The sequence below is a fragment of the Megalopta genalis genome, chromosome 13 (assembly GCF_051020955.1).
Source record: "Megalopta genalis isolate 19385.01 chromosome 13, iyMegGena1_principal, whole genome shotgun sequence".
Classification (NCBI taxonomy): Eukaryota; Metazoa; Arthropoda; class Insecta; order Hymenoptera; family Halictidae; genus Megalopta; species Megalopta genalis.
In genome coordinates this window covers 4,574,920-4,593,478 of record NC_135025.1, presented here as the reverse complement: position 1 = coordinate 4,593,478, position 18,559 = coordinate 4,574,920, and the positions used below count along the sequence as shown (strand labels likewise).

Genomic DNA, 18,559 nt, shown 5'->3' with positions numbered 1-18,559 from the left:
ACAAAATTACTTAAGGGACATTTTTCTAAAGCACTGCACTCTCCTTGTATCTTTCGCGACAATATTTATCAAATATTTATCAAATATCAATTATTATATTAACAGATGAATATCAATCTGTTATCGGATAAATTATCAAATGATTTCTCACTTACCTCGGATCGCCGCGCCTGTTCTCGCCGTACAAGATGGACAGAAAAGATACCACAGAAAAGATACAAAAACCAAAGACTCGTTTTTATTTGATTCTCGACGAAGAATGAAGGGTTCGAGTGGACCGACAAACAGAGAGGTCCATCATCGAGCGACGCGATCCGCGACGCGTCTACATGTACGTGTACGTGATTTTTAAAGCGTATGAAAATCGGAGGACAGCAACAACATCTACGATATCTTCAGATTTCGGTTTCCTCCTCTCGCTGTGTTTTTCTAAACTACTCTAAAATAAAAAGCCCACTTAATACAAATAGTCTGTTTTCCCCCCGAACTCCGTGTATGGTATTCCCCTGCACACTTGTTCGTCATTCCCGCAAACATATTATTTCTCCGCGCGACAATTCGCAGCCCCATCGCGCGCGCGCGCGCGCGTTCGTTTAATCGACTAGTCACTTTGTGGATGCACCCTATCGTTTGCTTTCTCGACTGCATCTCGGTGCATACTCCTTCCCCTTCCCCCACGTTTTGTATCGTTCGATTTTGTTTTTCCATTGGAAAATTCCCCCGTCCTCGTTTCCGTTCGACGTCCACGCTGGCACACACGCGGCTTCAGCGAATACCTCCCCCCTTCCTCCCTCTTTTGTCTCTGATTTGCGCGACGAAGCCGGCATCCCAATTGTCGACGTTCTTCAACTATCGGTATCCGATCGTCAAACCGCAGCCTCCATCACGCCCGTCGTGCAACACGGGCAAACCGATGTGGCAATGTGACCAGCCAATTAAGGGGGATGTTCAACGATACGCCTTCGCCCTTTCTGCCCAGGCGAAAAGGTCCACGCTCGGGATCGCTTCGAAGTCCGTGCAGGACCTTAGCTCGTTCCTGTTAAACAAATGCATTTGTTTAGTAGGATCTTTCGAATATTGCTTTCGTTATTGCTATCGTTATTGCTATCTATCTCTATTGCCATCGTTATTGCTATCGTTATTGCTATCCATCTCTATTGTTATCTATCTCTATTGCTATCTATCTGTATTGCTATCTATCTCTATTGCTATCTATCTCTATTGCTATCTATCTCTATTGCTATCTCTATTGCTATCTATCTCTATTGCTATCTCTATTGCAATCTATCTCTATTGGTATCGTGTGTTATTGTTATCTATCTATATTGCTATCGTTATTGCTATCTATCTTTATTGCTATCGTTATTGCTATTTATCTCTATTGCTATCTCTATTGCTATATATCTCTATTGCTATCTATCTCTATTGCTATCTATCTCTATTGCTATCTATCTCTATTGCTATCTCTCTCTATTGCTATCTCTATTGCTATCTCTATTGCTATCTATCTCTATTGCTATCTCTATTGCAATCTATCTCTATTGGTATCGTGTGTGTTATTTTTATCTATCTATATTGCTATCGTTATTGCTATCTATCTTTATTGCTATCGTTATTGCTATTTATCTCTATTGCTAACGTTATTGAACTATATAAAACTGGAGAACCACGAATAATTTACACCGTTAATATCGAGCAACTGCGAGGAATATAAAATCAATGTTTCACACTAATAACTTACCCTGCCTGTGGTTTCAGGAAAACATTCTGTTGCATCAGTGTAACGTTGTTCCCATTGTCGCAGAATATTCTCGCCAACGTTGCATTACGTATTTCTGCCAATTGTTCTGCAAAGAGACGATGATATGTCGATTTACTCGTATTACTCTCTCATTTGAATTTCAGTTATAAGAATGCCACGCGCGAGAACCCAAAAATGTTTGCTCCAATGCAAACATTCAGAGCAGACTTTCGAAAAGCGTGCGTTTCTTACCAGGAGTGAAAGGTTGGGGTTGAAATGCAGAAACGTAGAAGTATCTGTCAGTGCGGCGAGTTCTCGCGAACTGTTCGAAGATCAGGCAGCTGAACGTAGGGCCCAACAAGCCGTCCTCTACGGGCCTTTCGAGCATCCCGCCAATGATAAGATCAACGTCGTTGGGACTTGCGTAAATTTTACGCAATTTCTTCAACATCTGTTTATAAAAGAAATTTGTGGTGTTAACGCGTGGTTCATTCAAAGAGACAGCACTCGAATAACTGTGTTATTATTTATAAAGTTTATTAGCATTATTATTATATAATATTATTATTATTATGCAATAATACTAACTAATAATGCTAATAAATATTATATAATAATAACAATAATATAATAATTATTATTATTATTATTGTAGACTTTTCTACACACACTGAAACTACTAATGCTAATAAATATTATATAATAATAATAATAATATATAATAATAACACAATAATATAATATTATTATATAATATTAATATATTATATATTATTATTATTATTATATAATATTTATTAGCATTAGTAGTTTCAGTGTGTGTAGAGAAGTCTACAATATGGCTCGCTTTTTAACACTAGAACTACCAATTGTTATAAATGCAATATAATAATATACATCAGTCGCCTCTAAGGCTCGGTTGTTCTAATGTTAAACAGTAAACTTGTTGCAAGACCTGTACTTATAACAAGAAAGCACAAGGACTATAAATTGTCCAACAAATGGTCTAAATTCGAGTCCAGTTGAATAATTCTTAACTCACTCAGGTCAACAGTCTTAAATAGAAAATTTAGAGCTGCATGAACAAACGCGTGCAAAAATATACGATTCTATTTAAAAAAAAAGAATCTTACCTCCAATGGAATGTGATCTAAGAAATCGTCGAAGGTCTTCGCAGCTGGTAGTCCACAGTATTTACGATAATGATTGTAGCCGGGTAAAGCATGATCGCGACCGCGTTGAATGTCCAAGCTAACGGCGTCCAAGCCTAAGCTATCTTGGTCCCCGGCATACAATTTGCTTGTGACCTGTAAAATACATGGAAACGTTTAATTGTCATTGTTGATAATAATTGGTATATTTTGTTGTCGGATATTGACAATTTCTAGACATTGCTCTATAATTAAAAAAGAACAAATGATAATATAAGTAATATAACAAAAGATCAGAAATGAGACATCTCTTAACCGGTTCGATACTAGCTAATATTTTAGTCTAGGTAATATTAAAATCTAATATTAAAATATTATATTAAAATATCTAATCTAATATTAAAATATTATATTAAATTATATAATATTAAAATCTAATATTGAAATATTATATTAAATTATATAATATTAAATCTAATATTAAAAATCGAATATAATAAATTCTATTCGTATTTTCCAGTTGGAAAGAAGCTCGAACGTTCTCCCAGAGATAGTTTTGAAGATATTAATGTACACTTACGTCCGGTATGATGTTCATGTCCATTTTCTGGCTGCTCTGAGTGACCATGCCACGAAGAAATCCGTCGAACACCTCGTCCGACTCGATTACATTCGGTTTATAGAAATACTCCGCCAACGAGAGAGTCCTGTTAGTTCGACGCGCGTTGTCCGTCAAGCTGGAAAGTTGTTTAATTATGTTAGTTATGTTGGATTTTAGTCTGATTAATCGATACGTGCGATAATAAATGCCGGAGGCGTTTACGCGAGAAACAAGTTCATACAGTAAAGAATTCGGAGAAGAGAGAATTCGTAGATTCGAATGAACGTGGTTGGCATAATCGAGGTTTCGACGACAATCGAGGTGCCGCTACACAGCGAATCGAGGTGTCATCAAAGCCTACCTTAATTTCTCTTGCATCAAGGAGGTCAGAGACCGCAGGGCCGCGGTGGCGACCTCGTTGCTGACTGCTGGATCGTCCACGGAGTTGTAGTTACGATCATAATTGTTTCCAATGGCGAGGCCAACTGTTTGCGCGTACTTCTTGCCAAGTAATATAGGCAGCCACTCTTTGTAAGTGATATGCTGCATCTCGGCAATCACTATTCGCCTGGCCTCCTGGAACAGCGTCTCGTCCGACCAGTTCGGGTTCAATGCCGCAAGTTTACCAGCGATCCTGTTGTGCTCCCGGTGCCAGACGGTATGCATCACGGCCAGTTGTGGATACGCGTTTACACGATTGTCACCTGCGAAAGCGAAACGTCTAATTAATTAACGATAGGACTGTGTCATTCTACCAGTGTCGTCCTTGTCAATGGTACCAAGTGGAGGCACAGAAAATTTTCGCTAATTGATGTGTGCTCACATTGTGCACACGAAAATGGACAATTTGGAGATTATTATTATTATAACTTCGCGGCTTGTTTTTATTGTTGTTCACAATCGTTGACATTTGTTGATATTTATGCCATGTGCAAAGTGAAATACTTTCTAATCAGCGAGAGCAGAATTTTCGTTTGAGGAGAAATTTCTGGGGGAGGAATTTCTGGAGGAGGAATTTCGGTTTGGAATTTCTGGGAGAGGAATTTCTGGGCGAGGAATTTCTGGGAGAGGAATTTCTGGGAGAGGAATTTCTGGGGGAGGAATTTCGGTTTGGAATTTCTGGGAGAGGAATTTCTGGGCGAGGAATTTCTGGAAGAGGAATTTCTGGGAGAGGAATTTCTGCTTGGAATTTCTGGGGGAGGAATTTCTGTTTGGAATTTCTGGGAGAGGAATTTCTGGGAGAGGAATTTCTGCTTGGAATTTCTGGGGGAGGAATTTCTGTTTGGAATTTCTGGGAGAGGAATTTCTGCTTGGAATTTCTGGGGAAGGAATTTCTGTTTGGAATTTCTGGGAGAGGAATTTCTGCTTGGAATTTCTGGGGGAGGAATTTCTGTTTGGAATTTCTGGGAGAGGAATTTCTGCTTGGAATTTCTGGGGGAGGAATTTCTGTTTGGAATTTCTGGGGGAGGAATTTCTGTTTGGAATTTCTGGGAGAGGAATTTCTGCTTGGAATTTCTGGGGGAGGAATTTCTGTTTGGAATTTCTGGAGCAGGAGTTTCTGTTTGAAATTTCTGGGGGAGGAATTTCTGTTTGGAAAGTGAGCTGTAAAAATGGGTCATCGCATTATCAAGATCCGCAGTCTAACAATAACAGATGGAATAAGGATAAAGGTGAATTTACGAAATTATTAAAAACCATTGTAGCAAAGTATTAGAGAGGGGGGGGAGGGAGAGAAAGTTGTATTATTACCAGAATCATAACAGCCTCCTCTGCAAACGGATCCGATTTCCGAGCCGCCGACAGGTAAAAATTCGCGATTGTTGTTACTGTGAACGCGCAAGCGACCGCCTTCGAAGGCACGGAGTTCGCGTGACTTGCTCACCGTCGAACCGTAGATCATCGAGCCGTCCAAGAAGTGACTGGCCTGGTTCATCTGTAAATTGAACATAGAACATCTCCTTAATTATCTGCTTCTAAAGTGAAGTACATTTTATTGACATAAAAATAGTGCCCATAAGATCTACCATGTTTCATCGACATTTTATACTTTGATATTTATTAAAATTGATATTTACTTTACCATATAACATTGATATTTATTTTAAACTTTGATATTTCACTTTTACGAGTCCTTCAACCTTTCTACGTACAATAATTTCTCCCGAAAATGCCAAATTTCGGGTTGCTGTTAATTTCCCCGAGCTAGTCCTACGCCTGTGTAATATATTGCCACGTCGATGCTACGTATTGCGCAGTTATATTTATCGTACTCGTCAGAGGGGATGTATAAATTCTCTAGATATCTCTAATTATATAATTGGAGATAATTATATATTTCGCGATAAAAAGTCGCGACAAAAGTAGCGATCGTCGCGCGTGTGTGACGCTTGTAGCGAACGTGTTAATATGTATAATTGTGGGAGATCTAATTACATAATTGAATTCTGTAAACGAACGTTACGAAAGTTACCTGTTCCACGGGTCCGAACGTGCACTCTGATCGGAGCACGGGCAACGATCGCACGTAGTTTATACACCGAATGTAATGTTGCCCGTAAACGGGATCCTGATCAGGTACGGTGATCGCAGCACAATCCGGGTGAACGTGTCTTGGAGACAAGGTGTTCCCGTCCGATCGGCAGCAAGAAATTGGTTTTCCCGATGACACTGAAAATCACGGCGAAACGAACTAATTAATATCCGTCAGTACGATGGAAACATTAATCATTAGTAGACTGTGGTTTTTATACAGGGTGTCCCAGGTTTTAATGTTCAAACTTTGTCAGTATATTCTATGGCACGAAGTAAGAAAAAAATGTTATGTAAACATCGGTCATACAGAGCTTTATTAAGAAGTTATAACAAAAATTCAAAATAGGAATAGTAATCAACTAAAAAAAAAAATTAAAAATAAAAAGAAATCTTCGGTCGATGTCAATCATGTATTGTCAACAACGGTTATTAATACATTACGAAATGTAATATTAATTACTATTCCTATGAACAATTACTATTCCTATTCTGAATTTTTGTTATAACTTCTTAATAAAGCTCCGTATGGCCTATGCTTACATAACATTCTTTTCTTACTTTGTGCCATAGAATACAGTAACAAAGTTTCAACATTAAAACCTGGGACACCCTGTATACAGTAAATTCTCTTAGACTTTTAACAATGTTTTAAATCTAAACTTTGACGATGTAAAAATTATCTTGGAACGCGATGTAACAATTTTAGCGGTGTCTCAGGGTCACCACTCGAGTGCAAAGGGTTAACAAGACGTTAACAAGACGTTCCAAAATAATTCAAACGAAGAGATTTTTATCGCAGTTTTTTTTCCAGAATCAAAGCCGAGTACACTTACCCATCTTGCGCACCGGCGTGTAGGAAATGTCATTCGCAACGAACTGGCCCCATTGCATGGCCATCAACGTTCTACTGACATCCGAACGATCGTCGGTACCCGATAGAGCCACGGTCACGCTCCTGGCTCCTGGCAGCGGTTTTCTCGCTTGTCCCATGTGCCTCGGCTCTTGAATTCCTGGTCGGCGAACGAAGCATTAGAAACTGTTGCACCGAACGATTCTACATCGTCGAATCGGAGTAAATCTCTACTATATTCGAGAACGAGGATGCGATCATCCGCGAGCCATCGTTCGGACCCGTTTGCGAAAGCGAATCGAACAAAATTCGATTCCGAATAGAAATTCGGGAACGAACACGAGTCGGAGAAATTTTGAATCGCGATATTCTTCGTTCCGATTGCTCCGATTACGACGAATTCATCTGTGTATATGTGTGTGTGAGCGTGTAAACGTGTCTATTAGGGTGGTCCTTACTTATACAGGCGTGAAGAATTTTATGTTTCGAGATCTTTTTGATCTTGCACACCCTAATTTTACGCATGATCGACGGAAATGCGATTTATGCGAACATCGAAAGCAATTGGAGAACGGAAGTTTGTGCCGCGTTTCCGTTAAAGTTAAGAAATCTTTCATTTTAACGTTTGAAAATATAAAGTTCTCTGTCTGTTATATTATATCGACAGTATGGCAAAATAATAATGGAGTAAAGATTTTGTATACACTTCTAGAAGTAATGTATGAATTATTATTCCTTCGAGGCATTGTCTTTAAGTTGGATATTTCGAAAGCAACGAAAAACAGCTGCGTTTGAAAACTACGCGAAATAATTACAGTTCATTCTTCCTAATTGACGCTCAGATTTTATACAAATTGGACAATTTGGGAAGAGCGGATACGATTATTAGAGCCTCGCGGCTCGTTTTATAGTCGTCAACGATTATAAAGTCAACAATATAGTCAACAATTGTCAACAATACAAAGTATACGCAATATAAAGTCAACAATATAGTTAACGATTATAAAAACGAGCCACGAGGCTCGAATAATCGTATCTCGCCTCCCCAGATTGTCCACTTTCGTCTCCAAACTGAGCATCAATTAGAGAAACTTTTAACGGAGACTTTAACACGTTCCGTGCCACGTGTACCATCGATGGTACACGCTTGCATGTTTACTTAGTGAACTGAACAAATTGTTTACAAGAAATTTAGAACCGAAGAATCAATTTCCACCGCAAGAATGGGCGTTGATAAGTTTTTGTTACGTTGTTATGTGTACGAGAATTAATAATTGCACGTAATACATCAAGTTTTAGTCAAATATCAAAGTGTGAAGATTCGAGTAAAAAAAGCTCGGCACGGAACGTGTTAAGGGAGACTTTTTGCACATTTTTCCTTTTCCCGATCACTTTCAACTACCGCCGTGTGCATCGTATTCTCGCCGAGTGGCATGATTTCACGGTGTAAGATTAGAAAAAATCGAGTAACAAGGACCACCGCTTAGTTTCCGTGCAGCGCGAGAGCGAGCGTCGATTCGCGCCGACTCTGATCGCGAATCTCGGGGACGTTGGCGTAATCGGGCCCCCTTGTCGGGGACCTACGGCGAGCGACGATCAATCCTAGCTCCGCCTAAAAAGCAATCGGCGCATCGGAGACCGATCTCGCGAACCGACAACGAAGTCAACGGAGTCGAATACTAATCGCGGAGCTAACGGTGTGTCCTTCCCGGGCCCAGGATCGAACGGCGAACGGTGGCCCTCGCGCTGCACCGCAGAAAACTATATATACACATATATATACTCTGTTCTATAATAAATAGAGTTCGAGATGGTTTGTTCTGATGCGTTGTCGACGAGCGAACGCGCCGAGAACGCCGTCGCGAGAACGGCGGTTCTCGCGAGATAAACATTCGGCAACTTATTTCATGATGGTTTGAAATACGGTTCGCGTCGAGAACGCTCGCAGAAGGATCAAGTGACTTATCTAGGTGGCTGATGAAGGCGGCCGAGCCGGAGAATCGAACCGGGAGGACATAGTCGGAGCATCTTTTTGTCTTCGGGGCATCGTTTTCTTACCGTGAAGTAATGAGTAATAATAATTATATGACTTATAAATGGATTGATTTGAAGTGCAGAGATGTGAACGCGATCTACAAAAGGATTAATTTTCAGTGGAAAACCTGTACAATTGATCGCGGCTCTTGAAATGATTCTGAAGAGCCTTCATTCTCGTTAATTATTACGAAGGATCTTCTGTGAAAAATCATACGAAAACGAAGACAGCAAGGTTTCATAGCAATCGCCCGAAAACAGAATGATTTTCTCCTTGTTTCGCGGCTCGAAGGAAGCAAGGTGGCTCCCCCGGTTCCTCGATTCATCCGGCTCGGACACCTTTAACGAGACCCGTATACCGCAATATCAACAGAAAATATCTCAACTAGTGTTACAATAATAAATATGATACATTATTAGGTATATCCGAATTAGTTTACATACACATTCTACTGCTGGATAGAATCTCCCGACCGGGGCACCCTATTGTAGGCAGTATTATTCACTGCTATACTCAGGCATTTTATGCTCTACGTGCCTTATCGCACAACAACTGTAATGCAAATCACAGAATACATTTTGTTAAGCCAATCGACGAAACGAGACTTTCGTTTAATCCGTTAGCGCCCAGGGATCAGTGTGCGTGTGTGTGCTTTTGTATGTTTGTATGTGTGTGTATGTTCGTTCGCAAATTTGCTTTGTTCTTTCGCGTTTTGCTTTTCCTCTGTTTCGCGTTGATTTCCTGTGTATGTGTGACGTTTGTATGCGCATGTGTGTACACATGTGTGTGTGTGTGTGTGTGTGTATTTGTGAGTAATTCAAATGATTCCAAAGGTGTCGAGATGTGAGCGGATTAGGTGGGTCAGTGGGTCGAGGTTTGTCGCCGGTGTGCAAGCGCACGCAGACGCGAGTTTTCACGAGCGAGGCAATTAAATCTTTAAGCATTCGTCGACGAAGGCGACGTTAGGCTGTCGCCGTGTCTTACGAAGATGTGTGTAAGTTCGGCGAAGGGAACGATTCCTGAACTGACTAGCAAATCATCGAGACCAGTAAATCCTGCGATTCAGGGCACTTGTCCCTTCGTTACGAACGTGGCGAGAGAATTGTGCAATTGTCGTTTCGATGCAATGTGCAAGGTGTCCCGCGGAGCAACGTACAATTCTGAGTAGGACAAATGAATTAGTTTAGCTTTAATAGTTGATAGTTTTACTTTGAGTTGTTTTTAATTTTAATAGTGAATAGTTTTATTTCTAATAGTTAATAGTTCTACTTTTAATAGTTGATAGTTTTACTTTTAATAGCTAATAGTTCTACTTTTAATAGTTGATAGTTTTACTTTTAATAGTGAATAGTTTTCCTTGTAATAGTTAACAGTTTTACTTTTAATAGTTAATAGTTCTTTTAGTTGTGCTTTAATAGTTGCTCCAACAATTTATTATAATTTCAGTTGCGCTTTAACAGTTGCTCCAACGATTCATTATGATCTCTGTGCCATCTGTTCGTCGTTAAGGATAAGATACTACGAAACTATGATTGCAATGCTTCGAGCAGAAGGGTTCGATTAGGATATCAAACAGACCTCGGTTATAGGTCTTCAGTGTCCGCAGACCGAGCGCTAATCCAGCTCTCTAATTGCAAGAAATCGGGACACCTTGCACACGCAGCAAAGTACAACAATGGTCCTTTATCGACCGTTGAAACCTCGAAAAAAACCTCAAAAATATATATACCACCACATAAATAAATGTATATACCACCACAGAATCAAACAATTTTTGAACAAGTGCAAAAATATCCTTCAAGCAGCGCGACCTGTTTCAGACAGAAATCGAAAAATCGTTGCACAATTTTGGGCCGATCTCTTCGCGATATCATCAAACAAGTAAACTATATACAGATAGTTTGAACATTGAACATTGTTCAATAGTTAGTTGAACATTGAGTTACCAGAGAATCGGCTCATTTGTTCGATAAAAGAATCGAAAAAGAATTTATAAAATTTAATAACTAATTTTACAGCCGGAAAATATGCAGCAATAATATTGAAAAAGTTCTTTAAAAGATCGATTCCTGAGATGATTCGAAGTAACTTTCTCCTCAGCGAAAATGTTCTCCGTGGCTTCGTTGACGAGTTATCGACGAAAAACGCGGGCCAATCGGAGCGCAAGTCGGTGCATTCTGGCGCTACAGATCGTGCGACGCGCATTGACCGCGTAGGCGGGGCGCGCCGGCACTCGCTCTCCGATTGGCCAGTGTTTTTCATCGATAACTCGTTAACGGCGCCACTTACGAAATTTTCGCTGAGGAAAAAGTTGCTTCGAATCGCCTCAGGAATCGCTTGCTTCAAGGGCTCGCAACGCAAGCGTATTCCGACTTCTGTCCAGAATCCTTCGATTCACAGTGCATCGGCCGAAGATCGAGCCAGGTCGTCGACCTTGACGAAACAAGAAAAAGAGAGAGAGAACAGAGAGAAACGAATGATCCGGACGGACGAACAGGAAATCGGGAGAGGGAAGCGCCAAGCGTTTCGTGGGCTGCAAATATAATTGTATCGATTATTATTCCACACAAATAAGGATGCACAGTGCGCGCGGTTAGGTTGATGAATCTCGAAACTGTCTGTGACTTCTGGACGGAAGGTTAGGCGACCGCGGGACCCGGATAACTTCGTCGACGACACCGATCGCGGGTGACTCGGATGCGATCGCAGCGTGCCTGGGGATCCGAGACGATCCATCGAGCGTCGAACGATCGACGAATAGATCAATGGACGATCGCGCGAACACGGGACGAACACGGGAGGACTATAGATCGAGCTGAATCCACGGTAAGTCGAGTTTCTTACCGTCGAAGTACTGGGGGAAGAGGATTCTGTTGTACGCGGTCATCGCGCTACCCCAGCTCGGGTTCTCGATATTGTTGCAACTGCCGTCGATGCTTCGATACTTGTCCTCGGAGTCGCAGTCCATCACCCGCGTGGTCGAACAGGCGGAGCTCAGCTGAGTGCCGTGCAGAGGCAGCGTGGATATGAACCTGGCGCAATCGTTCTTCTCCAAACCGAACCTGCAAGAGACACGCCAGCATTTGTATTTCGTTCGATCGATGAACAGTTGTCCACCGTTCGGAGTCGGGTATGAGCTGGATTTGCTGGATTGTTGCTGGAGTTTGCGAGGATTGTTAAAACCTATCGGAGGATTGGTTAGAAGACTTCGAGCGTTTCGTGCCGGGGAATGAACCGCATTCTTTTTCGCTACGTTTCGACGCCTCGGCGTTCGGATAATAGAACGCTTATTTTGTTACGATGCTAGGTTCAAGCTTTGATTGTGTGTGGATGCAAATACGGGGCGAGGCACGGGAACCGAGTGGTTTTTAAATGTCTCGCAATCCGGAAATGGGTTCCCGAGGTGATTTGGAGCAACTTTTTCCTTTGCAACAATTTTCTACGCGGCTTCGTTCGCGAGTTATTAAGGAAAAACAGTGGTCAATTGGAGAGCGAGCGCGGTCGGCGCTCCGCCCTTGCGGTCAACGCCCCGGCGTATTGGTCGTCTGACGCAGCGGAAGTGGTCGCGTGGGCGGGGCGTCGGCCGTACGCGATCTCTCGTTAGTCACTGTTTTTCGTTAATAACTCGTAAACGAAACCTCGTAGAACATTTTTGCAAAGGAAAAAGTTGCTTCAAATCACCTCAGGAATTCCTCATTCATGTACAATAATTTTTGGACGAGGTTCCGTTTTACGAATGTATATGCAGGTATTAGAGAACAATTTATATATAAGCAACTTATATTTATATATAAACACCCCTTAGTTTATTGTTCGTTGTTTCCCAACGCGAACGATTAAAATATAGACAGAGCTTGATGTGAAGAGAGGAACACGTTAATGATTGTGAGTATAATTAATGAAAAAACAATTACAGGTCGATACCCACGATAAGCTATATATAATATATAATATATAATATATAATATATAATATATAATATATAATATATAATACTAGAATATAATATATAATATATATAATATATAACACTAGTACATAAAAAAAATATGATATATAATACTCACTATAAAGAAAATTAAACGAACGAGCACAGTAATAGTTGCAATTTCTGCTGCAATTTTTGGGAAAAAATTTCCCAAATCTTCCCAACTGTCTAAAATAGGAAGACCGACTAAAAACCCCATTGTTAACCCTGCGGTGGCCGCGTAGGGGTCACGTGTCACCCGGTCCGTAATTTATTATCATCGTTCCTGCAATTCCTTATCATCGTCCCTTATCTTTCTAGTACACGTTCGTCACTGTCTCCGTCGATGGTATCCTTCATTTGCATATCACGGATACCAGATCTTTGTCACGAGTCGTGATATGCAACGAGTTCATTCGAATCCTTGACTGGTACGACGATTCTCGCGTGTAAACGATCGACGCATCGGTATCGGCCACAAAATTAAAATACAATTCTAAGCGAACGTCGAATCGTAATTGATTCGAGAACTGGTCAAAGCTAGCCGACAAAGGGATCGAACGGAGATAGATACGACATTCGGGTCACTCGTGACCCCAGCGTACCAGTCAAGGGTTAAGCGCGCTTCGAAATTTCGAGAATGGGACGACAGTTGCGAGTAGAAAGGCCAGCTTTCGCATAAGAACACTGCAGTACCAAATATTAATAACGAATATAATAGCCAGCATGCATCGTTCTTGTGTCCAGTATGTGGAAACCAGGCTTCCCATTGGCCCACCTACGGTGTTCTCGAAAACTAATATTAAAATGGTGTTCGGCTCGCACAGATTCGACTAAAAAACTGCGCGGATATTTACGGCAGCTGCGATTTATTATTATATTATTATTATATTATTATATTAATTTATTTTATTATACAACAGCTAATGAAGAGAAGAAAACAGAACACGCTAAAAATTGTTTACAAAATCCGCTTCGACTTCGAGATAAACCGGTGACTGAGAAATTTACAGAAGCCTAACGTTCCGAGTCAAACACCGTAGGAGGGTTAATTAACCCTTTCACAGGCACCGTACGAATTTTCAAGATGGCGGCACACTTCAACGATAACAAATATTTGGGCCCGGTGTCCCTGTGCGCGTTAAAATTGGGTCCCAAGGTTCCCAGTGCCCACGAAAGGGTCCCGGAGTCGATACTCGAAACTTCGAAGCGACTCAAAATGGCCGATCTCCTCGGCCAGGGTGCAAAGAACGAGGCGCGCCATCTTCCACGTTGAAAAGCGGCAAAGAGAAGCGCTATTTCGGTTAGGTGAAACATGCCCCGGGCGCGTCCGACGACAGGAGTACGGTAATGTCTCCCTTACTGACGCTCAGACTGTCCACAGAAATGGACAACTGCAGAGAATTTATTCGAGCCTTTCGGTTCGTTTTTATAGTTATGAATTGCCAACGATTATAAAAACGAGCCGCGAGGCTCGGACAATCGCGTCTGCTCTTCCCTAAATTGTCCATTTTCGTGGACAATCCGTGCGTCAGTAAGGGAGACATTACCGTAGACATCATCCTAGACGCAGGCGATTAAGGAGGACTATGAGAGAGAATTGTGACTGGTACCTTCGGCCCTGGGAGGCGTTATTACCTGCGACAGCTCTGGTGAAGGAGATAGGACGAAGCTTTCATGGCCACAATGGCATCGAGGCCTCTCTCGAAAGCATCCTCGGAAGGATAAGAATCAAGGAATTGCTTTTCCGCCGGCGTGTGTGCCTGCAACTCGACGCCAGCGTTCACGATATTCCTTTCGAGGGTGCTCATACGATCGACCAAGCTTTGCGCGAAACTGATTGAGTTGTTCAAGACCGCATCGTCAATGTGAGGGAAACGTCGTTTTTGGAAATGACCGGTGTCGACGACGACCTCGTAAGGGTAGTTCGACATCGGCAAACCTGAAAGGATACCTTTAAAAACTTCGGTGAAATGCTTTCGGTAATAACGACGGGGGGGGGGGGGTTTCCGCGGTCGGAACACGCGGCGCCGTGCCGTTCCCGGTACGGTCTCGGCCCGAGGAAACATTCTTTCGCGCGCGCGCGTTCGTTCGTTAGCGTTTCGAGAAATAATTGGTGTTTCGTGTATATCGGCGTTTCAGTGCGCGTTGTTCCGCGTTCCGCGACAGTCGCGGTCCAGCTTCGAGCAAACCGAAAACATATTTGACCGAAGCGAGCCGGGACCGGTGTGACGCGGTGTGCAAAGTCTTTCGTTCCAGCTCCAATTGACGCTTGGATTGTACAGTAAATTCTCTGCAAAGTAATATATTGGCTTGATTTTTTATTAAAAGCAAACGCTTTTAATCTGTCCGCTGTTTTAAATAACATTTGCGGTAAATTCTCCACAATTGACGCTCAGATTGTGAACAATCTGGACCAAAATGGACAATTTGGCGAGAGGAGACACGATTATTCGAGCCCTGGCGACTCGTTTTTCTAGCTGTTGACGATCGGTAACTATAAAAACGGACCTGAATACTCGAATGATCGCATTTTCCCAAATTGTCCATTTTTCTGCGCAATCTGAGCGTCAATTAGCTGCTAGCAAGCGATCTAAGCTAATTCTGAAGCGCGCAAAGGGTTCGAAAACTGTGCTATACTGTTTTTACCTGCGTCTAGAAATAGCAAATGTCCCGACACGAACAGGAGTGTGCATAGAAGATATTAAAAAGCGCAACAAACGATCATCGAATTGAGCTCGGATCGATATCAAACGAGAATGAATTTTCTCAGCGAACCGAAGAAAACAATAATAAACGATAAAACGTCGACAATGGACGCGCTTACCTGTGTAGCTGGCAAGGTAGTTCTGCAACGAGGCCGGCAGCTTGTAGGCGCCGATCGAGTGAGAATTGCCGAGGAACCCCATGGTCTGCAGGGAGATCCATAGAATCGTCAGAGTAGCCACGGAACCCGCCATTAGGCCGCCGGCTGCTCGAGAACAAAAAGAGAAGAAATGCAAACGTTACTCGCTTGTCGATCATGGGAATTCATTCTCGTCGCGATTACTCGGCGCGCGCGTTCCGCCGCGCCGTTTCGATTGGCCGATTGCGAAATCGAACGAGGAAAATTCGATCGAAAGCAAAAACGAACAACGAACGTATTGTACTCCCTTTTGACCTTTGCTCGCCGGTTCTCCGACCGTTTCTTCCGATTTTTTCCGACGTCCGTCGAGCGATTAACGCCGCCGACGGTCGTCTTCGATGTGACTCAAAGTTGGGCGAGAACGTTATACTTATGGAGAACCGTACGACCAATGGGGGGAAAAAATGTACGCGATCATGTGAGTCACCGTGGCGACTAATCGCCGCCCGTGTGCCGATTTTGACGAGGTGAAAATTTTTCCGTCAGCGTGGCGTTGCACTCCGATAGCGTTTTCGACGGAGATACGGGAAATAGGTAATCGCCGTTGTTCGTGCATCGTAACGGTCTGTCTGCGGTCTACGAGAGCTATTTTTATGCTTTTAGCTCAAGGCTGGGTGTTTACAATGAGTACGATTTTTTTTTCGAATTAATTGCCATTTTTTTGGCGCTGATTCTGAGTGCAGTTCGACGCGATTTAATTGCATTCCGATGGAACCTTCACTGAGCTGTGGAAATTTCTCTTTAGTTTGCTGAATAATTTTTTTCTTAAATGATAAACTTAGAGGAAAAAGAGAATTTAACTTGAAGTAATTCAATTATCAATCTTTGAGTTCGAAATAAAGAAGCTGTTAATCAACCATCAGCGTCTGAACTGTTTAATATAATCGTACATTTGTGGAATGTACGAATATGCGACGTTATAAAACTATTGTTATGAGAGAGTGAAATGTCGTTGGTCGACTGTTTGATTACTCTTTGACCGACGTAATGCATACCATGATCTTTATCGCACATGTCTACTGCAACACGTGAAACTGGTGTCTGCTGCACGGCTATCGTCAATATCTCTTATCTGTCATATCAATAAAGTGTCATTGGATTCGTAACATCAACAAACAGTCGCAACAACTGTCACATATTTTCGTACATTTCAAACTGCAGCAATTTCCCCCGGAAATGCCGAATTTCGGGTCGCTTTTAATTTCCCTGTGCTGGTCCTGCGCCTATGTAATTCATTGCCGCGTCGATGCTAAGATTATTTGAACAACGTGAATAATTAATTACATGCAACGTACTATCACATGATTATTTACCAGGGTATTTTACAATTGGAAATATTATGTTAGGAGCGAATAGAAAAATAATAAGACGACTTAGTATTCTCGGATCTGCCGGTTTCAATTCCGCTCTCCGTACATTTCCGGGAGAAATTACTATAAATATGAATACTATACGAATCGTTGTATATTATATAAATTACTATAAATATAAATACTATGCAAATCACTGTATATTATATAAATTCCTATAAATATAAATACACCGCGAGCATCACGATTCTTATGGCGAACTTTAATGCTTTAAGATGTTAATAAGGGTTCCGATAATCGAGGTTCCACTGCACCGCAAAATGCACAATGCTCACAGTAATACTCACAAAATATCGCAAAAGGATGTCCCGACTGCGTCGAATCTCGCGATCGACAGTTTCAGCAACCCGAAAAAACGGAGCAATTCCGAGACAAAGCTCGCGGGCCGCGAACGATATTTACGATTGAAAACCCGACTGAAACGCGACAACTGCGTTTCATCTCCGTTCTATCGACGTTACGGAATGAAGCATCCGCGGGACGGTCGCTATCAAAAGAGCACTCTTTTATCCGCGATAGGAGCGGATGCGCGCGTTCGAAGCCCGGCCAGATAACTGCGTTTGTTCTTCCTCGAGCGTGTTCCGTTTCGCGCGATCTCCAGCTGATGTCGTCGCATTGTTGTTTACGGTTCTGCGTGCCGAACCCCTCCCAGATTCCGATTTCGCGTCCCGATCGAAATTTCCGCGCACGATCCGCCGCGCGGCAGATTTATAGCCTATTTATTCCCGTGAAAAATCCCGTCGCAATGTGATCACGATTCGCGCACGTGACGCGTGACGGTGTTTCACCGATTCGATAGTGAAACGTTGGAAGAGTGGACGCGAACAGATTAGAATCTCCGGCTCGCGTTTCGCCTCGCGAAAGAGGAAAAATCGATAATAATATTTACCGTGAACATTAGAATCGCGTCCGCGAATTTCGCGTGATTTTCATGCGGAAAGGAAGCGAGCTCGCTGCTCGCACATTTTTCCGCGAGATCGTGCGCAGAAGTTACGCGGACGATTCCGCGAAGTTCGTTGCAAAATTTGGCGAATAACGCGCGGCGGAATTTTGCTTTTCCGAAATAAAGGGAAGCGGAAATTTTTCATGGTACTTTATTCGGTATTTTATTCGCATGTGCGATCATAGGCGAATACTTTTGTCAGGGAATGTAGCTTGTACTTGGCTTCGAGCTTTTTTAAGAATATTTTCTACGAGAATTCAAACGTCGCGTTGTAATTATAAGCGTTAATGTACGCAAAGAGCGTGGAAGTATAGCGAACCAGAAAAAGATCACAAATGCTATCCGATAGAGGACGCAATTAAACTTTTAATTAATTTGTGAACAAAGAGTTGTCGACTCAAGACTACGTTAAGTTTCTTCGATTAATAATTATTCGAGCTTACGAATGCAACGATGATTTTCAT

General features: G+C 42.1%; 1 protein-coding gene across 11 annotated transcripts in view; it reads right to left on the bottom strand.

Moving 5' to 3' along the window:
• Positions 1–216: 216 nt before the first annotated feature.
• Positions 217–18,559, bottom strand: part of LOC117224422 (peroxidase) — a 36,715-nt gene continuing 18,372 nt past the window's right edge. For 4 of the 11 annotated variants that reach the window (XM_033477349.2, XM_033477352.2, XM_033477351.2 and 1 more), the window contains 12 exons: positions 15,705–15,848; positions 14,516–14,831; positions 11,755–11,972; positions 6,859–7,035; positions 5,964–6,160; positions 5,243–5,426; positions 3,855–4,197; positions 3,473–3,629; positions 2,875–3,048; positions 1,994–2,192; positions 1,742–1,847; positions 217–1,036 (listed from right to left, as the gene is read on the bottom strand). In XM_033477349.2, the coding sequence (XP_033333240.2) occupies positions 949–1,036; positions 1,742–1,847; positions 1,994–2,192; positions 2,875–3,048; positions 3,473–3,629; positions 3,855–4,197; positions 5,243–5,426; positions 5,964–6,160; positions 6,859–7,035; positions 11,755–11,972; positions 14,516–14,831; positions 15,705–15,848 (2,303 nt within the window). In that variant the 3' untranslated portion in view covers positions 217–948. Of the gene's footprint in view, positions 1,037–1,741; positions 1,848–1,993; positions 2,193–2,874; positions 3,049–3,472; positions 3,630–3,854; positions 4,198–5,242; positions 5,427–5,963; positions 6,161–6,858; positions 7,036–11,754; positions 11,973–14,515; positions 14,832–15,704; positions 15,849–17,439; positions 17,673–18,559 lie in introns of those variants that run through there. The other 7 variants (XM_033477355.2, XM_033477357.2, XM_033477356.2 and 4 more) reach the window with 4 other exon arrangements.